Source organism: Corapipo altera, unplaced genomic scaffold (genome assembly GCF_003945725.1).
Source record: "Corapipo altera isolate COAL_440 unplaced genomic scaffold, ASM394572v1 75, whole genome shotgun sequence".
Lineage (NCBI taxonomy): Eukaryota > Metazoa > Chordata > Aves > Passeriformes > Pipridae > Corapipo > Corapipo altera.
Genome location: NW_020884887.1, coordinates 9699306 through 9719157, shown reverse-complemented (window position 1 = coordinate 9719157; position 19852 = coordinate 9699306). Strand labels below are relative to the sequence as shown.

The window sequence follows — 19852 nt, the reverse complement described above, 5'->3', positions numbered from 1 at the left end:
GGGGGCGGGGCCTCCCCGGCGGTGGGCGGGGCCTGCAGAGGGGGCGGTGCCCGCGAGGCCCCGCCCCCCGCGCGCGGAGCGGAAGTGCCGGAGTTGCCGCCCGGCGCCGCCGCCGAGCGCGGGCGAAAGTTGCGCTCCGGGAGCGCGGCGGGGGCGGCGGCACCACTCCCTCCTCCCCATCCCCGTCCCGCTCCTCGCCCCGCTCCCGGCGGCCGCCCCGATGCGGCGGAAGCAGAAGCGGCTGCTGCAGGCGGTGGGGCTGGCGCTGGCCGCCCTGGTGTTCTTGCCCAACGTGGGGCTGTGGTCCCTGTACCGCGAGCGGCAGCTGGAGGGCGGCGCGGCCGGCGGGGACGGGGCGGCCGCCGCGGGGGCAGCGGCGGGCGAGGCGCCGGTGAGTGGCGGCGATGGGGCGGTTGGAGCGGCCCCGGGTGTGCGGGGGGAGCCGCTGGGAGCGGGTCCGGGGGGGCTCCATCGCTCGGGGAGTGCGCGGGGCTGGGCGCGTCCCTCCGTGTCATCTCGGCAGGGATGGGGGGTGAGGAGCGACGGCCGCCCCCGAAGAGGAGAGGGCGAGGGAGGGAAGCGGTGGTGGGTTGCTGTGTTCCCCAGGAAGGAGCTGTTTTGTGTATCCTGAGCTGTTTTCTCCATCCTGTGCCTGGGTTGGACGGGGAGCGCAAGTACTTTCTTGCGGGAACGAGAGGCTCTGCTTGCCTTTTTTTTTTAGTTTTTTTTTTTTTTTGGCTGAGCTCGGTAAGGGAGTAGTGCAAGGTCTTTGCTTCTTGCGCCAAGGAGTAAGGCAGGAGAGCTTCTCCCATCCTTGCATAGGAAAGGACAGCAATTCCACCTTCCAAGGGTGTGCCTCGCTGCCACGTCTCTTCACCTGCCTTGGAAAGGTGTGGGGAGCAAACATCACCTGTTACCTGTTACAGCAGAGCTTAGGGCGAGGGCTAGCAGAAAGTACGAGGTGGAGCTTGAAGATTATGTCCGTAGAGTGATTCTCCTTTGGGAAAAGAGAAGCGGATAACTCTTCCTTAGAGGCAGAGGATGCCTATTGTATACGTGGCCTGAGGATGTTGTAACATATGAGAGCATTCTTTTCTTGTCCCACTGGTGTAGTAGTAATTTCACAGCCAAACCTTTCTGCACAGTGTGTGAGTCAGGAAGGCTGGATCACCCAAATTAGACGTTTGGAAGCTCCATTTAGCTGCAGTTACTTTTGGCTCTGTAATTGCTTTGTCCCCTTCTGGGTTTGGCTTTGTATCATTAAGAATGATTGGGACTTAAAAGCTTGAATTGTCAGTGTGTAACTATCAGTTCAGCTGTCACTCTCCAAGGCTTTGCTTGTTCAAAACCACTTAAAACTCTTAGTTGTCTAAATCTTTCCCTCCTTGGAGACTTGCTGCTATAACTGCACCGTAAAGGTGGAGAAACCTGCTGTGACAATTTCTGCTATGGGGGAGAGAACACTCTCTAAGAGCTGTAGTCAAAATGGGACTGAGCTCTTTTTTCCCCACGAGGAATGCTTTTTCAAATTCAAGCATTTAGTGCAAGTCTGGATGTAACCATGCTTATAGCTTTGTAATGTCCCATGCTGGTAGGGAAAAGGTTGCCTGCCATAAAACATAAACCTGTAGCGAGTCCTCAGACCTGCACAGAAGTCCCTTTGACATACACAGTGGTCATTTAATGTCTGGTATTCCTGATGTTACTGCTTTATGCTTGTATTTCCGTGGGATGCAGGGAATCTATTTTACCTACTGGTAAAAATCAAGCCCTGTGGTCCTGCTCCATGGCTTCATGTGGCGTGATGTTCTGGCAAAATGAAAGACCTTTGTAAAATCATGTGTCCTCCAGAGGTAATGAGGAGGAAGTTGGTAATTGTTCTTAGGAGGCTTCAAAGTGACGAGCTGACTTTTTAATATTTTTGGTCTTCCAAAATTGTCCTTGTGCTGTGGGCTATGGGTAGCTGTAAGCCAGGCAGTACCTCCCTGCTGATTCCAGTGTCTGTGCAGTGTTCTCAGTATTTAGACATCCTGTGCAACCCATGTTGTACACAATGTCGACTCCATTTTTCTATGTCTCTTTAAAGTGTGGCAACTGTCAGTGAATTGAGATCTGCTTTTGTTTTGATGGTGTGTTGAGCTGGGCAGGAAATGTCTGTACAGCAGGAAAATTTGCAATAAAACCTCTCTGCACTTGTGTAAATCAGAGTTACTGGGTTTTAGGCTGAAGGCTTCATCTTCCAGTCTAATTAACGTGGAGTTATGAGCTCCAGGGGGTCTGCGAGTGAAGATATACTTGTTTCGTGTGCCTGTTTTTTTGAAGGATTTGGCCCTGAAATGATATCTCTAGTTACACTGAGCAAGGGAAAACATACCCTAAAGGACAATGGGCTGTCTTGGTAAAAATCATTTCAAATGAAGCAGAATAAAAACAAACTAAATGTGATTTTGTTTTTTTGTTTAGTTGTGTGGGTTTGTTTTACTGTTGTCATAGAGGTATCTGCCAGCTGACTGCAGAGAGTTTTTTGGGCATCCTCACATTCAGTGATTCCAGCCTCTCTTTCTTGGTCCTGACAAGCATTCATGGGTTTTGTACTTACTAATCAACTTCCAGCTTGTAAATGAATATGCTGTTTGTCTGCCTGTTCCTGTAGCCATTCAGAAGAGCTGACTTCTTAATAAAAAAAACTCCAGATGAGAGGAGGCAATAATAATAAAAAATTATATTCATAGCAGTCAGAAAAGATTTTCTTCTGTTTCTGGCTTTAATTTGCCTTTTTGTGAAGCCTAATCTTTGAATTGAGGACATTTCCTATGTACTGCAGAACTGAGCTTCTCAATGAAATCTCTGTCCAGGCTCATTCTTTCTCTTTAAATGGTGTCTGCTGTTTCAGTCAGTAGTTTTATCTTTCAGAGTAACAGCAAAGGGGGGAAAAGGTTTTAAGAAACAACTGAATTAAAGCTATAAAGCAATTCCTAGAATAGTGAGTTGTGATGCTAAAATTCTGAAGTTTGAAACCAGCTAGGAGTTTTTGTTGTCTATCTGTGCTGCATGCTACCTTCAGAATAGTAATATATCACTATAGATGATTTTGCTTTATTTAATATTTCTAGTGCCTGTAACAAATGTGTCAGAAAATTAAGCAATCAGAAACCGTGTAAATATATTCTAGGGAAGATTATTCTAAATGGTTTCTGTGGAAGTGCCTAGGCAGCTAATTGCTTCTGTATTTACATGTTCAGGGGAAACATTATGGTGGTTGAAAATAGTGTATTGCTTTAATAAGGAGGGTGAGGTCTGTGCTCTTTCCTTCTACCTTCGGGTTTGTTCTTTTGCAGCTCTGTGGGGCCCTTTTTGCTCTACAGAGAAGGGATGGCCTTAAGGCACGAAGGTCTTGGTCGTCCTGCAGATCTCTTTAGAAAAGCTGATGCATTGAGTGAATCCTCAGTCCAGCTGTGGGCTCAGAAGTGGCCTCTGTCACTATGTACAGTCACTGAGCAAATGAGATAATCTGGGAAGCCCTTTTTTCGTGGCTCGTCTAACAGGTTTGGCTTTAGATGTGGATGGTGGTAACGTGGTACTGAAGTGTTTTGCTGACAGCTTAGAAGCTCCTTAGACTTCATGACTGCACTGTTTGCTCCCCACTATGAGCGTGTCAGTGTGCTCATGGAATGCAGATTGACTTTTTTGTCGTTTCATCTTTTTCTTTTTTTAACAAGTATTCAATAAGTAAAAACATATGATCTGTAGGTGTGGGGGTAGGAAGAAGCAGCGAAAGAGATGCAGCTATTCCTTTTGTCTCTTGGATCTCTGCTGTCTGCCTCAGAGACTGCTGAGCATCCTCAGCCAAAATGTTTAATTGATGTGTGTGTAGTGTTGCAGTATGGAAACAATGGACCAGTTGGGTTGTGGGCTGGTGGTTGATGTTTGGGCTAATGCAAGTATTTACATGACTTCTGATGCTCTGCAGAGATACTGCTCTGCACCTCTGTGGTCAGGCTGGAGATCCTCACTCTGTGTGATACCTGCTTTTCTGGGAATGTGGCATTGAACTCAGAGAGATACTAAGCTTGAACATTTTTCTTTGAATTGCTGGCTGAAAGCGCTGTAGCAAATTAGCTGCCTTTCATGGCACTGCGTTTTTATCTGATATGATGAATGCTTTATGGAGTCGCCCTGTAGCTTGTTGTAGCAGTAATTTGTGCTCTATAAATTAACTCAGGAGCATGATGGAAGTGTATAAATCACATCGGTGATTGTGTGGTGCCCTCTGCTGCCAGCAGGCTGAAGTGGGGTGCTCCTGCCTTCTGCTTCCTTGGGAATGAGAAACCAACTGCAAACCTGTGATTGAAAAAGGGTTTGTGAGAATGCTGCTTTTGGAGAGTTTGGAGTCATAAACTTTGGCTTTCGTGCAATTGAGCTAAAGTTTCCAGCCACTATTGATGAAAATGTAGTCCTAGTGATGAACTGAGTGGGGAGTGATGCTGCTGGTGTGGCCTCCTCAGCAGAGGAAGATGATGGGCTTTGCTGTTCTGACCCCGGGGGCAGCTGTGAAGTTGTCAAGGTTTGTCAGCGTCATGTTGTTGTTGGCAAAAGCTGATAAGGAAGAGGATGTCTGTTAAACAACAGATTCTGTGCTGCCAAGGCTGTGGAGGGAGGAGAAGGGAAAAGTGAGAGGAAAACCTTTCTGCTCTCTGCCAGCCAGAGGTAAATAGAACAACCAGCTCCCTGTACGTCATAGGCAGATTCCTTCATCAATTAGACTGGTCATGTCCTAGACCTTCCTGCTGCTCCTGTCTGGGGCCTGGCTCCTCACAGACCTCTTGGAGATTGCCACGTTGGCAGTTGTGTTTGCCAGTCACTCATGAGCTCATGTAAAGGAAAACTTTGAAAAGCTTATTTTCTAAGTATAGTGTAAAACAATCGGCATCTAAGGACTGAAGTGCAAGTGCTAGAGCTGAACAAGCCTGTTTTAATTTAAGAGTGACTGATTCCCAGCATGGGCTAGTCTGCAGTTGATCACTTCAGTGCACTTGTGAAACAAGCAGGGTGTCCTGAACTAGAGAAGTATGGCCTGTGCTCTTGATTGGCAAAGTGAGCTGAAGTGAATGTGAAGTGTCTAAACCATCTTACAGCTGTAAAGTGCAAAGTAAAATTTGGAAAAAGTGTTTATTAAGAAACTGGAGCTTTCAGTGGCCTTCAGTCAAGGTCTCAGTGTGGTAATCTTCTGTAATGGCAGCACAGGCCTGAATGAACAAATGGGCTCTATTGTAGGTCTCCTATGCCGTGTGAAGATAAAAGGTTTATTATACTTGGTGTTCCTTATTATGGAGCAGGTCCTGTTGTTGGAAAACTGGTTCTGTTTTACCATTCAAACATGCTCTACATGCAATTCTTAATCACTACAATGGTGACCTCTCTTCATAGAAGGAAGGTTTCTGCAGCAAAACTTTTTGGCTCCTGGCATCTGGACTACACTTTAGGTCGCTAGTGAAAATCATGTGGTGATCTCCAGAGCTGTGTGTTTTTCCTGTATGAATATGAATCAAATTGTGAGAGACAGCAAGATTTAAGAGCAACTAGAGTTGTAAATTTCCTGCCAGGTAACTGCCATGTATTTGACTAAGAGGACTGCAAAACTAACAGGAAGTTTATAACCACCCTGATGAGTGTTGGTGAAATTAGGCAGAAAAATGCTATCAACCAGACTTTTAGTTATGTGGTGTCATCTTCTCCTCCCTGTTTGAGTACAGTTACAGGCATCACTACAAAAAGATGAACTGCAGTTTACCTTCCTGTCGCTCTGTATTTGCTCCTTTGTGGAGCCAACTGTAACCTCACTTACAGTGGGTAAGAACAGGTCCTGTCGAACTCAAACATTGAGGAAATTGTATCCAGGTGTTAAAGCAGGCAACTCTCTGCTCCTGTTTCTGTTTCTGTGCAACCTTTTCCTGTACCAGGTGACACAGGCAGGCAGCCTTCAGCTTCCTTCTGGGAAGTACAGAGCTGGTGGGTGCATTAGGAGTTGGTAGGAGGGATTCCACTGTGTGCTTGAAATATCACTAGAAAAAAAAAAATATGCTGCAGAAATTTGTTTTGATTCCCTATGAAAGCAGATGTTTCGACCTGCAAGCTTGTTATCCTGTGGATTTTAGTGGAGCTGTCGCTGGTAGGCTTTTATGGAGTGCACCTCAACTGGAGTGCGCTGTGCTGCTTCGTGGTACTTGAGTGCAGTGTAAATGCTCCTGTAAACAGAGCTGCTGTGATATTTGCCATCAGAGGACACTCTCTTTCTCTAGTGTCCATCATGCTTCATGTTTCCATCCTGTTAACTCTGCAGAGTAACGCGAGTTAGCAGTGCTTTTGTTCAATAGTAGCATGAATAATGCACAGTCCTGCGTACACATTGGGAGAGAGGTGGCTGCAGTCACTTTGTGCAAATGAAATCTTTTAATAGTAATAGATCCACTCAGGTCAAGTGGCCTGAGTCTGTGTGTACATTTTCTTCTAGAAAACTAGAAAGAAATTTTTCCATGGCTGTTCTGGTGGGCTATACTGTGGTGGGAAGCAGATATTAATGATTATTTGAAGAGTCATTCATTTACTTTAGTCAGACTGAGGTAGATTGGGTTGAAGCTGAATAGTTCCTTTATGTTAATTTTGTATCTATCTCTTCCTATTCTGGAATCAAATCGGGAATAGTCTTTCTACCCTACATTTGCACTTTGTCTTAACCTGAGCTATCATCCCTGGACAGAATGATTTCAGTCAGTCCTAGTGCAGTTTGGCCACTCACATATTCCTTCTGAATACAGCTTGGCCTGGGATTCCTCTGCTATAAAAAGACATTCTGACTTGCCTTCAGGTCCCAGATCATGTGCGAAACCAATAGCTGTTGGTGGAGATTTTTAACAGTTAAGGGATAGTGTGAACCTATGTGTGAATCTGTTTATCAGGTTTCACAGATTCCTGAATAAGTCCTGGTGCCTGAGTCACTTTCAAGAATGTAACAGTGTGATGCCTAATTTCCAAATCCAGAGATAATAGCCCCCACTTTCTAATTTTGATTTTTTATATTCTGCTTTCGGATTGACTTTTGTCTTGTTGGCAGTGAAAAAACTTCCATATTCTCTGATATTTGTTTAAGTCTGTGTTGAGTCTGTGGTTTTACCTTCCGATTTGGCCTGTTGTCATGACTTCTTACAACACAGGGAGCAAATAAGTGCTACTGGTCCTGCTTTATTCGACATGAAGCCTGACCTGTCAGTGGCAATGATATCTTTTCTATCAGTGTTACCCACACTCATGGTGGTATTTCCTGCATTTGTGTTACCCTGGCTAGATGATGGATAGGTAACAAGGAATGGAGTGTTTATCTACACAGCTTTGTTAAGAATATAAGTAGTACTGGATATCAAATTATGGCTGACTTGTCAGACTGTGCCTCTTTTGTTAGATTTAGAGGGTCTGGCAAACGATTGGAGAAAGCTACAGATCAGTAAATCAATACATAGCACAATGAGTTGCCAGACAGCCCTCCTTTTTAAATGCCTGGGTAGAAGAGTAACTTCTGCTGTGTCTGAGATCTGCTGGCAGATCTGAATCCCAAGTCCTGTGCACCCCCTAAAATATAAGAAATGGGTCACTTGACATATCTCCTTATTGTTCATAAACTTGATAAAGCTTTAAATTGCAGCTACAAAGAGGGGAGGTCTACCATTTCTTGGTCCTTAAATTTGCTTTTCTTTCTAAATAATTAGCTCTCTTCTCTGCCCTTTTACAGTTCCTTCATTTTCTCTAATCTTAGCTCCAGGTTATAAGAGAGCTCTCTAGAGCATATATCTATAATTAAGGCTTTTTAACCACAGTTACAGTGGAGTATAAGTGGTGCTCTGGTCTTACCAATATCCAAGGAAGAAACTTGCTTCATTAGAAAAGTTGTTGATTTTATTACAACTAAAGTCTCCGCTATCCCTCTCATGGAGTTTCCTCTGAAACTCCTTCTTACCTTCCTGCTCTGGTAAGTTATCTTTCTAAGGCTGATGACCATTAATGGCATATCATCTGTAGCTCACAAGAATAAAAAGGTTTTATGCAGTCTGCCTGTCATTTTCTTGGAAATGCAGGCTGCCAGCTATTGTGAGTAGCGTCCCTCAGGAGTACATTCAGAAAACCTGAGAGTTTAAAATGGAAACCCTGTTTTAAGGAAATTCATGTCACTCCTGTGGATATTACGATTCTTCCCTTGGCCAGAAGTAGAAAGCAAAGGAAGGGAAGGAGGTTGAAGGCAGCGAGGGCTTGACTGTGTAGTGCTGCCCAGTCTGGTGGAGAAAGTCACTCTTAATGTCACCAAATAAGTTGACTGTCTTCCAGCTGTGACTTCTTATTAATTTTTCAGCTTTAATACTTTTCTCTTTGCGATTAGCAGAAGTAGCAGAAAGCAACTTCTAAAAACTGTCTCTCAAGACAGTGAATGCTGGCATCCTTCCCTGCTAAGCTGAGCATTGCTTCTGCAGGGAGATAACCAATTTCTCTTCAAAGCCTTATCCCTCAACACTAATGTGTATTTCTCATGTGTTTGTCACGTGTAGCTGATGTAGTAGTGAGTGACCTGACATGTTTCCCTGATGTAGCTTTCAAAGACAGACCTTGTCCTGTTCTGTGTGGTTGCGGATCACAAGGCAACTGTTGAAGTGAAACTTCCCAAAGGCATTTCAGAACACTTTTTTAAATACACAGAAACTGCAGCTATTTACTGAAATAATAACCAGCAAAAGGGTTAAATTTCAAACAAATATTTGAACTAGTGTCTTTATTTAGAATGCCTATAAATGAACTGTCTTCCTGCTGGAGAGCTATTTGATCATAAAAATAAAAAATTCACAGAATCTTATTCACAGAATAACAGTAAATCAGTCTGTCTCCTGCAAGAACTTTCTGGATGCATGAAATGTTCTTTCTTGTTTGTATACTCTCCCATTCCAAAAAATCTGATTAGATTGGCATTTTTTCTTTGTTAGTCAACGTCTCATGATGTTTTGGGGCTTTACCAGATCTGGATGCGCTGTCAGCTGTTCCTCCTCCATGCAGAGCTGCTTTGCTTTTGCCCTCTCGAACAACGATTTTTACAAGATTAGGTTGCTATGAAAAGTTCTGCTCTGCTTGATCTCTAAAGCCTGAAATCCTTTGCTTGCAGTTGTGTGTGCAAGCTAAGGTGACTTTTCAAAGGAAAAGTCATCCTGTTCTCCGTCTTTGCTTATGATTATTCAGAAGATTTAACATTTAAAACCTCTAGTAGCCAGTCTTGTTTTTTTCCAGTGGAAGATCACATAAGCTTGTCTTTGTATGTTACCTTTACTTGTGTTCAGATCCATTTGGGAGGTTACTTTTAGCTAGTTCATAACACTAGGGAGATAGTTTTTCTCCATGATGGCAAAGAGGTAGTTTTTCCCTTTCTTGAGCTTCCCTAACGTTTCTCAGCCTTCAGATGAAGTCCGAAGAAGAAATGTTCACAGGGACTAGTAAGCATGAGCTGTTTCTTAATAAATAAAACAGGTGAAACAGAGTTTGAGTGTTCTTAATGTTTAGAGCAAAGTTTTCAAAGATGACTTAGAGTGTGATGTTCCTTTGAAAAATAAGAGTCTTAGTTGACTTTGATCTAGGGTATGATATAAAAATAACCACGTAACCAGGACTGGCATCCCATAAGATTTTTTTTTTTTATTATTTTTGGAGGGTTTTTATTATTTTTAAAAGAGTGAGCAGCTCCTTCATTTCTGCTCAGACTGACTTTAATCTTAACTCTGCTTCCTTGGAAGTGGCTCTCTTTAGAGACTGTACTTGCAGCTCAGATAAGTACAAGCAAAATATATTCCCTCACTAAAGAAAATCAGAACCCCTAAAACTAGATAAATACAGACATAATGATGTTGTAAAGGGCTTCTGTTAGGCATGTAAGTTATTTTCTGTAACATTACAGAAGGTCACTTAAATTTAGCCTGACTGTCACTTCATGTTAGCCACTATGTAACAGGCTTATTCAGGATCTCAAAAAGAAGTGAACCCTGTGATTATCTCCTGTCTTCTCATTTATCTTCCAGGTGGCCTGTTGCCAGTGTTTCGTGTGTGATAGCCAAGTAATAAGGGGTAACTCTTTTTTTTTTTTTTTCCACTCCTGCTTATGTTGGTTTTGCTGATCCACAAAATACACTCTGGACTGCCACTTCCCTTTGATTCTCAGGCCGTGGTTTACTGTGTTAGAAATATCTGAAACTCCTGTTGATGTTTTACTGCTGCATGCTGCCTATTTTTTATGTATGTGTGGCCGTTTTGGAAACTGTTTCAAGGTACTAATTTAGCCTGGGAAGAGAAATCTCCCTTCAGAAAACCAGCATCTGCTCACAGGTCTCGTTCACAGCAGTAAAGTCACATTGGTATAATTAAAGTGTTTGGAATGATAATTCTCAACATTATTTTGTTTGTTTGATACTGAGGGCACGGAAGTAAAGTGCAAAAATATCTGCAAAGTATTGGAAGACTTGGGATTTTGGTGCAGAAACTGGCTCAACTGTATCTGGTTGTATGCATGAAGATCAGAGAACTATTCAGATGATCATTGTTGCCAATTTTCTGCTGATTTTTGGAAATGTGGTTCTTTACCCCTTCTGCCCCAGATTGTTTCTGATCTTCAGTCGTGGGTTGTGGGCTCTACTAATGGGGATGTGGAAGATTGGGAAAGTCTTATCTGCAGTGTGTGAAGGTCCTACTTGTGTTGTCCTTGATTTTGTTTGCTGCAGGGTATCTGTGTATGAAAGATAACAAGTTTTCATTCATCATATTTCCTGCAAATAGGAACTTGGGCCTGCTGATTACAGAAAAAGAGTCCTTGACAAAGCAATTACAAACTGACAGGAAAATGTCTTGAACCTCTATCTGTGCCAAGATTCTTTTTCATGCATTTTGGACAAAGCTGTTATCAGCATAAACTAATACTGGTCATCATGAGTGAAAGGCTTAAGCTCTGGAAACAAGTGATGTCTTGTGGTTTTTCAAGTGCTGATATTTTTATAGTAAGAGGCTGCTCATGGTAAAACTGCATCTGAGAATCTGGGAATTGATGTACATGAGCAGAGAGCACTGGCATTGCTGATAAATTAGCTGGGAATTGTCAGTCATATAAAAGAACTCAAATATTGGCTTAACCCAAAAAATGTGAAATTAAATAGAAAAGTACAGATTTTCTCTCTGGATATTTGAAAACAATAACAAGTCATGTGAAAACTTGTTTTAAAAATTATTTCTAGAGGGTATGAGTTTTCCAGCCTAATGCAGTGAAGTCTATTTTTATAGTCCTTGAAAACAAAACCTGACAGACCATATTTGCCAGCACTTATATTGCTCTGGTGACAGTGCTTCTTTTTAAAGCATGCCAGAGGAAATGCTCTGTGCTGGAGCATATGTCAGTGATTAGTGGGACCAGTGCTGCAGGATGAAGTGGAAGAAATATGGTTGTGTGAGGAAAAAGCTGAATGGACAGAACATGAGAAATGTAGTGGTTTATGGATCAGTTTTAGGGTAGGAATGGAAAATAGTTATTTTTAGGGTTATCTGTATGTAGCTGACGTGCTGTCTTCCAAATCAGTTAAGGTTTAACCGAGGGAACAACTGGTGCTTTTCTGTGTATGTTTCCCTTAATTTCTTCTTCATTTAGAAAATTATTGTCCCTTTGAATCCGTGACTGTTTCTGTAATGTAGGTATTCGTGTGCTCAGGGTGAACTAGAAAACCCCAGGAAATGCGAGATGTTGGTACCCAACTTTTTGTGAATTTGAACCTAAGTGGATTTAAGGGCTGAGGCAGAGAAGGATCCTCAGGAATCAGCTGATTTGCTCCAGACTTGACATTGGATATCCAGAGTTCTTGCCAGTCAAGCCCCTGGAGTTTGTGCTCACGTTTTTCTTCTGGATAGCTCTTGCCACCTCCTTCTCCCCCTAGAAGCCCAGCAGCCATCCTTGGCATCGAGAACCTCTTGTGAAGGACACTGAGGTCAGAGCACAGCTCTCAGCCCCGAGTTCTGCACAAGCCGTGTGGGACTCTGGGTACTTGTATTTGAAGCCCTGAGGTGAAGGGGAGAGGAGGAGGATGGTGCCCTGCTGTTCTTCCTCAGGGATCATTGATGGCTTTTACTCAAGGGCTGCAGTGCAGTAGATGCAGCCCTCAGTTGACTTTGCCTCCTGCTTTGACCATGGAAAATAATAGAGAAGTGTGTTATTTGCCTCCCTGCTCTGTGTTTGAGAGGAACAGCTCAGGCATGAAAGTGTGCAAACAGGTATGAGTGATTCATGTGCAATACAGAGGCCACGTTGCACATGAGGCACATACCCAAGACCAGGAGAAATCAGGTCAAAAGCCTGTTGTTCCCAGTTGTTTTGAATGTGATCCTGAAGGTGCCCACACACTTTACTCATGGACACAGGCCCCGCTGTGGGAATTGCAAGGCTGAAAGTTGAACTGAGAGTTGCATAGCGTGGCAATATTGAAGTTTCTTGTATATTTAGCCCTTGACCTCATAGGTGTAGTCATCACTCCAGTGTTGTGAAAAATGTTCTCCCAATTTTTCCTGTTCTTTGTATCTTGTCACTTGTGTTGGATTACTCAGAAATTTTTTCTTTTCGATATAAATGGGAGCAAAATGAAAATGCCCTGTTCCCTTTGTCACAATTGATGCCTGTATTTGAACGTTGCCAGTATTTGTTTATGAAAACTGCTGGTTTTCCTCTCTGAAATCTTGTTGTCAAAGCAGCTCAATACAACTTGGATTAAGGGAAGTCACAAGAGGTTAGAGAATCTCTGAAAACTAGAAAAAGGATGCATTAGACTGCTGCATAGAATTACCCAGCCAGTATCAAAATTAGACTACTACTTTTTGCAAAGTAGGCATTTGGCTATTAATATTTTGAAATATAATGCAAGAAGCCAAGTTATATCCAATTAAATCGAAGTTATAAAATAATTGTCTCGAGTTCATTACACCTATGACTTACCTGTCTTATACTATTTATTTATGTAGAATTTCCCCTCACATTTAAGAGTTTTTTAAATCTATTTTAGCTCTGTTTTTTGCTTGTTTTTGAGTAACTCTTGAGATAATTAGAAAAACAGAATTAAATTCTTTGAGCCCTTCGTAGAAAAATGATGGGTTCATGAGGTTTGATTTGTATTTCTATAGCACACAGGAGGCTTAGTCAGGAATCTGCAAGGAGAAAGTAAAACAACCAAAGGCAGACTGCTTCCCATAAAGTAACAACATTCGAAAGTATTATATTTATTTTCCATCCCTGAAGTTGCTCTGTAAAAAATGCCTTAAAAATTTGTTTGTTTTCTGGTACTTGTACCGAAAAAGGGAGCTTCTCAGTAGTGCAGTAATTTGATTTTGTACTGTATCATAAGTACTGCATGGATTTCTGAAAGGGACAGCTGGATTTTCACTAGTGACTGAATCTAGTGCTTAAACACCTTTGGTGTTTTCAGTCTGCTGTGTGGTGTCTCAGTTCTGTAATTGCTTCATACTTGAATCTGATGGCTCAGGCATGAGATTTCTGGATCAGGTTTTCTCCTCCTTAGTTGTCAGAGCTGTGAAAGGATCTGACTTTGAAACCTTGATTATAGTCAATCTTTTTGTTTCCTTTACAACTGTTAAAGGTCTAAACATTTAAGAGGAGCACAAGGTTACCTCACTTGGGAGTCACAGCTTCACAATAACAGGATGTCTTCAGCAAAATGTTTTCAAGCTCATGGAAGTTGGATCCATTTGTAATGGATTCACAAGGGGTTTGGCTGTATCTGCAGATACAGTCTGGCTTTTTTAGAAGAAATATGTGTAGAAGTGGCTCTTTGAAAGGCTGCTGTTTGTGGAAAGGCAGTGGCTCTGACTGGAAGATCAGCAGTGAGGTGTGATGTTCATTCCTTCTCTTCTGATGGAAGGGTGTTGAAAGCTGATGCTCTTGCTTGTGAAGTGTTGTGATGCACTAAGGTGGATTTGTTCATCAGCTCCAGTGATCCCTGTTCTGGAGGGGGAAAAGAACACTAAAGGAAATTTCCTTACATCCTGTTTATAAACTTTGTCAGGTTAACATGAATGAGCTTGAACATGTGCTCAGAGCTGCTGGATTATGCAGGTAGGATTCTGTTCTGGCTTCCTAAACAAGAGCAACGTGTAACAACATCACCATTCAGTGTATGTGCAAATCTGTGCTGTGCCAGCCAGTAAGGAGGGTCAGGAATTAAATAAAGAGGAGGTGAGTTTGTGCACCTGGATCTTATTTGAATCAGAGGGTGAAAAGCTTCTAAAGCCTTTAAAAACTCTCAGCGGCTCCTCAGAAGAGGAGGTTGTTTGCCAGAGAACACTCTGAAAGCTGATTGGTTACGGAGTACTCTTAAAATTTAATGAAATGTAATCCAAGATTTTAATTGCATGTCTGGGCTTATGCATTTAATGTTGACTTTAGCAATTCTGCTTAGTACCTAATGGGGCTGAACTCTTTATGTAACAATGAATCTCCTCCAAAAGATCTTAATCTTAAGAAATACTTGAAAAAACGTGGAAGGAGAGGCAGCAGCTGCAAAGATATCACCTGGTACCTTGAAGCTCCTTAAGTTTTAAGTGTTTTTTGTGGTTCAGAGTAATCTTGCCTTTGGTTTATGTTATGAAAATTTCCTTCTTACTAGTCTGCAGAATGGCTTGGGCAATCTATAGTGAGTGTGGAAGGGATTGCTGTGATCTGCAGCCAGAATGGTGGAAGCATCAAACAGTGCTGCAGAACAGCTTTCCAAAAGGATTTGGAAGTGTCCATTTCTTCATCCTCTCCTCAGGCAGCATCCTAATCCCAAACTCAGCAGGCAGAGGGGGCTGCATTGGGCAAAGCACTTGGCACTAACTCTAGCAAGGCTGGTGGGTTTGTAGTATTCAACAGCTGGCATTCCTTGCATCTGACACAGTGCTTGACATAGTTATTAAGCTGTGTTAATAGAATTGCCTGAGTGGCCTTAGTTTTTTGTTATGGAGTCAGAAAGGTGAATGCTTCAGGTCCGTGGGATTGAGTATGTGCTTCCAAGGCTCCCACCCAGCTCCAAAGTGGAAACTGTGTTCTGGAGCAGCAGGTTAATATGCAGCTGATGCAGGAGGTGATTACACTAAAGCAATACTCTTGGAGGTGATGTTGTGTCCTCTCTTGCTTTCATGTATCAAAATAGCTCTGGTTTCTCTCCTGGTCTACAGCTTCAGGTTGAAAGAAATTGTCAAGTGAACACTTTTGTGTGCATATAACAAACCGTAAACGTTGAGGTGTTTTGGTATCTTGCAGTGTAAGGCACCATGTAGAAACAGTGGCATTGGTTGGATGGGCAGCTTTCAGAAAGAGAAAGATGTCTGTGATGTAGCTTTTGCTGCTCCATCTATTTCTATGATCAATTCTATTGCTAGAAGGAGAATGGCTGTGCTTTGGAAAGGTTATAGTTGAAAGAAGTTACAAAACAGCACCCCAGCAGGATATAATCTCCTCAAAGTAATCTCTGGGGAACTGCACGTACTTGATAAGGCATTTCAAGACCTAAGCCTTCTCTAAAGAGTAAAGGAAAGTTCATTTTTATCCAGACAAAGACCCTTTGGCCATCTGGACTTGACTTAATGTTGTCTGCTCCTTGCTCATGGGTGAGAAGGTGCTGTCTGAGCTGTGGATAGAAGCTGCTATTCAATACTTAAGCTCCCTTGACCTAATTCACTGGCTTTGTTACTGGAGCATGGATTAGCAGTGGCTTGCTGGTGCAAAAGTAAGCAGCAGTTAATTCTTGTAAGTCAAGTCCTGTATGACTGTGATTTGAGTAATGCCATCGTTTTGTAAAAAATGGGGCAAAGTCCTCAAATAAACATGATAAAAGAATGTCAGGTGATCCTGGAGCCAAACACTGACACAGCAGGCAAACTGTGTGTTCAGGTTTGGATGATGCTGGTTACTTCTGACTGCTGCTTTCCCTCTCTAAGTCATGGCTGATCTCGGCTCAGCCAGAGCAGGCTTCCTTGGAGGCCTTAACACATTCCACAGGATTCCAGATCGTTCTGAAAATGCTTTCTAAATGCTGTCTTAATTAAAGATTTCTTTAAGTCAGAATTAAGTTATTAAAATGTTCCAGGCATTTTCTAGAAGTCTGTGAAAGCTGACTGTACATTCTTTTTAAAGTTGATCTACTCCTGTTACGGGTTACAAAGTAATGTTGTGCTGCTTGTGGGTTACAGAAAAGTTCAAATAAATAGATGAGTTTTTTGGGGGTTTTTTGACAGTCACTTGCCTTTATGTGAACTGACACTGCCATTAAGTCACTCTTTAGGATTTTGCAATGGTGGTCTTTTAGCAGTAACATAAAAAAAATGTCTAGTGTTCTTGGGAGGGCACTTCCAAAACTCCTGGGTATGTCAGACTAGGTAATGGTGCATAAGGCAATAGACTGACAGACATCAGGCTTTTGTTTTGTTTTGCAGAATCTGTGTCTGTTTCTAAAATACTGTGTGATCACACATGATAGATTTTGTGGTGGATTGAGCGCTGTTGTTGTGGGTTTTTAGTTAAGCTTTAGGGTTTTAAGGGCACACAGCAACTAGGTGTACTCTGTATCAAACTGAAAAGGCTGTGTATTGGAGGGAAGTGAATTTCTGTAACAGTAAAGCAGATTTCTTAACTTTAAAGATACATAATGGAACTGTGGTTCTGCTTCCCCATGTTCTGCACAGGTTATGTTCATCCTTGCCTTTTGCAGGTAGTTTGGAGAAGCTTCAGTACAGTTGTCACCTTTTCCTGGCAAGCACAGTTAGCTACTGCAGGAAGATGATAATCAGTCTCCCCTTTACTCCTCCAGCATTAGGAAACCTTGGCTGCTGGTTCCAAGATGAAGTCAGTGCACAGGTGTCTTTCTGAGCTTGCAGTTGGCTTTGGCATTTTGCTGCTCAGTTCTATAAAGTTGAGAAAGGTTAAAAAAAAAAAAAATAAAATCAGAACCATGTCAGTTTATGTTGCTTCTGCTGGGACCCACAAGCAGCTGTGGAGCAGCTGATCGAGTTGATACTCCTGTTCTGACTGGAAATTGGAAGAGCATGTCAGATTAGAACTCGTCCTGAAAACTAATGTGTGGTTATAGAGAGCGCTGTTGTCATGTACATTGTCCCAAAATCTTTTACAGTAAGTGAAATGTTAATTGTTTTCTATTTGCTGTGCAATCTTCTGATCGTGTAATTATCTGTCCTTATTAAAGGTTCTGCAGTGGGAATGGATGACTGTCTCCATATTTGCTGTGCAATTACTGTTGAGTAACGGGAAAGCCTGCTGAGGGGTCACTCAGCAAAAGCATTACTGGGAAACGACGCAGCTGTGGAGCACTTAGAAGCTGAAGACAAATCCTGAAGTGTCTTTTGTGTTCTGAAAGAAAGATGGGAGGCTGTGCTTAGGAACTTTGCACTGAGATCAGAGGCTAAGCAGTGAAGGCAGTAAGTGAGTGCATTAATCCATGGGGCTGAGAAAAACCTTTCTTTCCTAAGATAACAAAGTTTGACAGGGCTGTTTATCTCCCTTAAGTTTCCCAGGAGGTATGAACACAAAATATGTTGTGCTCAGCCTCTTCTATCACTGTACTAGATAATTTCTTTGTAAAACATTTTACCTAGAGAGGTCAGGTTTTTAGCACAAGACTTGCTCCTCTGTTCCTGCTCTGTTCTTAAAGTGTTTTGCAGATTTGCCTGGTTTGTGAGAGGTGCTTTCTCCAGAGCAGCAGAGGTTAAGAGAACTTTGGAGCTGCTTGCATTTAAAAGACAAGGCACTGTCACATCTCTGACCCACAAAACAGCATCTACTGGGAAGATGCAGTTGGGGAAGTTTTACAGTTTTTGGACCACTTCATTGCAATCTGCAGTACAAGTTAGAGGATTTCCATTTGCAGTACATCATTTTCCCAGTGCTCATGCTCTGGATCTGTCTGGTGGACTGTCCTTAGGGGTGTGGTAACTCTGCTCACAAGCCACAAAGCTGTGCTGAGCATTTCCTATTTGAGTTGAATGTTTGCCTGCCTGTAGCCCAAGTTGTTTCAGTTGGCTTCAGCCTTTCCATTCAGGAATGCCTATTTGGGCCATAGGAACAGCTAAAATAGTTGTTTTTTCCAGAATATTTTGCTTGAATTGTCTCTAAAGCCAAAGCCACTGAAGGCTTTTTAATATGGCACTTTGGAATGAGCTAATGCAAAGACAAGGAAAACATGCTGAACTGGTGGCAGTTGAGGGCTTGTATAGCAGCACTCCCTAAAGGAAGGGAGGGGCTTTCCAGAGGGCCCTGGCAGTGGCTGGTTGTGTGCACAGAGATGGAACTTTGCCCCTGTTGTGTTGCCTGAAGGGAACAGCCCTCTAAGCCTCAGCTATACCTGTGACACAGGTTACTCTGCTTTTCCAACCTCAGTGTTTGTGTGCCTCATATCTGTCCTGATTTATGGAGCTCAACAACATCTGGAGCAGGAAAATCCTATCTCCTTGTTTGAATGGCTTTTATTCAGAGGGAGTGGAAGACCTGGGTCAAAATTGAGTTTCTGTCTGATTTAAAATCCCTGCTCTCATTCACTTTGTTTGAAGCAGTAAGCCACTATTTATTTGAGATGAAGTTTAAATTTAAAACCCACAATGTAAATTACTTGGGAAGGAATGTCATTTTGTGCACCCATAATAGTGATAACTTGGATAAAACAATTGCAGTAAACTTATTTCTGGGGGAGAAGCCAAGGGAGGTATTCTAACCATGGCACTTTTATGATAACTTCTGGAGCTTACTGCTCTTACCAGAAAGATTATGGATGTTTGACTGGTACAATCAAAACCAGCTGGACTTAGGGAATTTTAAGGGGTTGTTTTTTAAAGCATTTTTATAAAAACCCAAGAAGTCCAATTAGTAGAATTCAATTCATAGAAGTTAAAAAATTAATGGTAAGTTACCTTATAAAATATAGATCACTTGAGACTAAACTAAGAGCAGACATATGGTTTTGATTTTTTTTTTTTCCCTTCAAACACTGGCATGGTGCTGAGGCCAGACAACTTTATTTTCCTGATGCATTATAACCAGCTGCAGATGTTTTAGATGTTATCGCTTCTAAATGGGCTCTGACAAATGTCTCCTGGAAGCCAGCAGCTCTAAATATTACATGCACTGTATTCTGAGGAAATGTTGAAAATAAAGTTTTAGGAATTAAATGTTCAGTGTCTGAGTCAAGAAAATTTACTTTGTCTTTCTCGGGGGATTTGCTAGCTGAAAACATTCTTTTGTGAGACAGGCACAGATGTTAGTCAAGATACACGTGGAGACTGGAATAAATATTGCCACAGATGGTCTTGCACGGTGTGTTATTTACTGGCCTTCTATTGATAATACTGGAAGGTGGACACTTGAAAAGGTATTTCAGCATATAACTAAATACTGACCTGAAATTTGTAACAGGTGTATTCAGCATTACGGGGGAAAAAAATTGAAGTATGTTTTAAAACATATGGAAACATTGTGTTTTGGGCATCAGAGACCATGGCAGGGCCCTTTGCTACAGAAAATTCTGTGATATTTCAGTTATTCCCTTAAGAATTAAAGTAAATTGTTTTAAGTAAAGATTTTTTTTTTGGTGCTTTTTGTCTTTGCTGCGTAGCTTTGAATCCTTTGAATCACCTAGAAGGACATCTTCACATATATATGGGATACAAAATGTTTCTTGCCTGTCAAAGGTATGGCTTTGGCAGGGGGAGAGGGACTCTATGATTATTGACATGGGAGTTGCATCAG

General features: G+C 42.2%; 1 protein-coding gene across 1 annotated transcript in view; it reads left to right on the top strand.

Annotated features, from left to right (window-relative positions):
* The first annotated feature begins 138 nt into the window (after positions 1-138).
* Positions 139-19852, top strand: part of GALNT10 (polypeptide N-acetylgalactosaminyltransferase 10) — an 82375-nt gene continuing 62661 nt past the window's right edge. The window contains exon 1 of the mRNA XM_027643381.1: positions 139-391. Coding sequence (XP_027499182.1) covers positions 221-391 — 171 coding nt within the window. The 5' untranslated portion in view covers positions 139-220. The remainder of the gene's footprint in view (positions 392-19852) is intronic.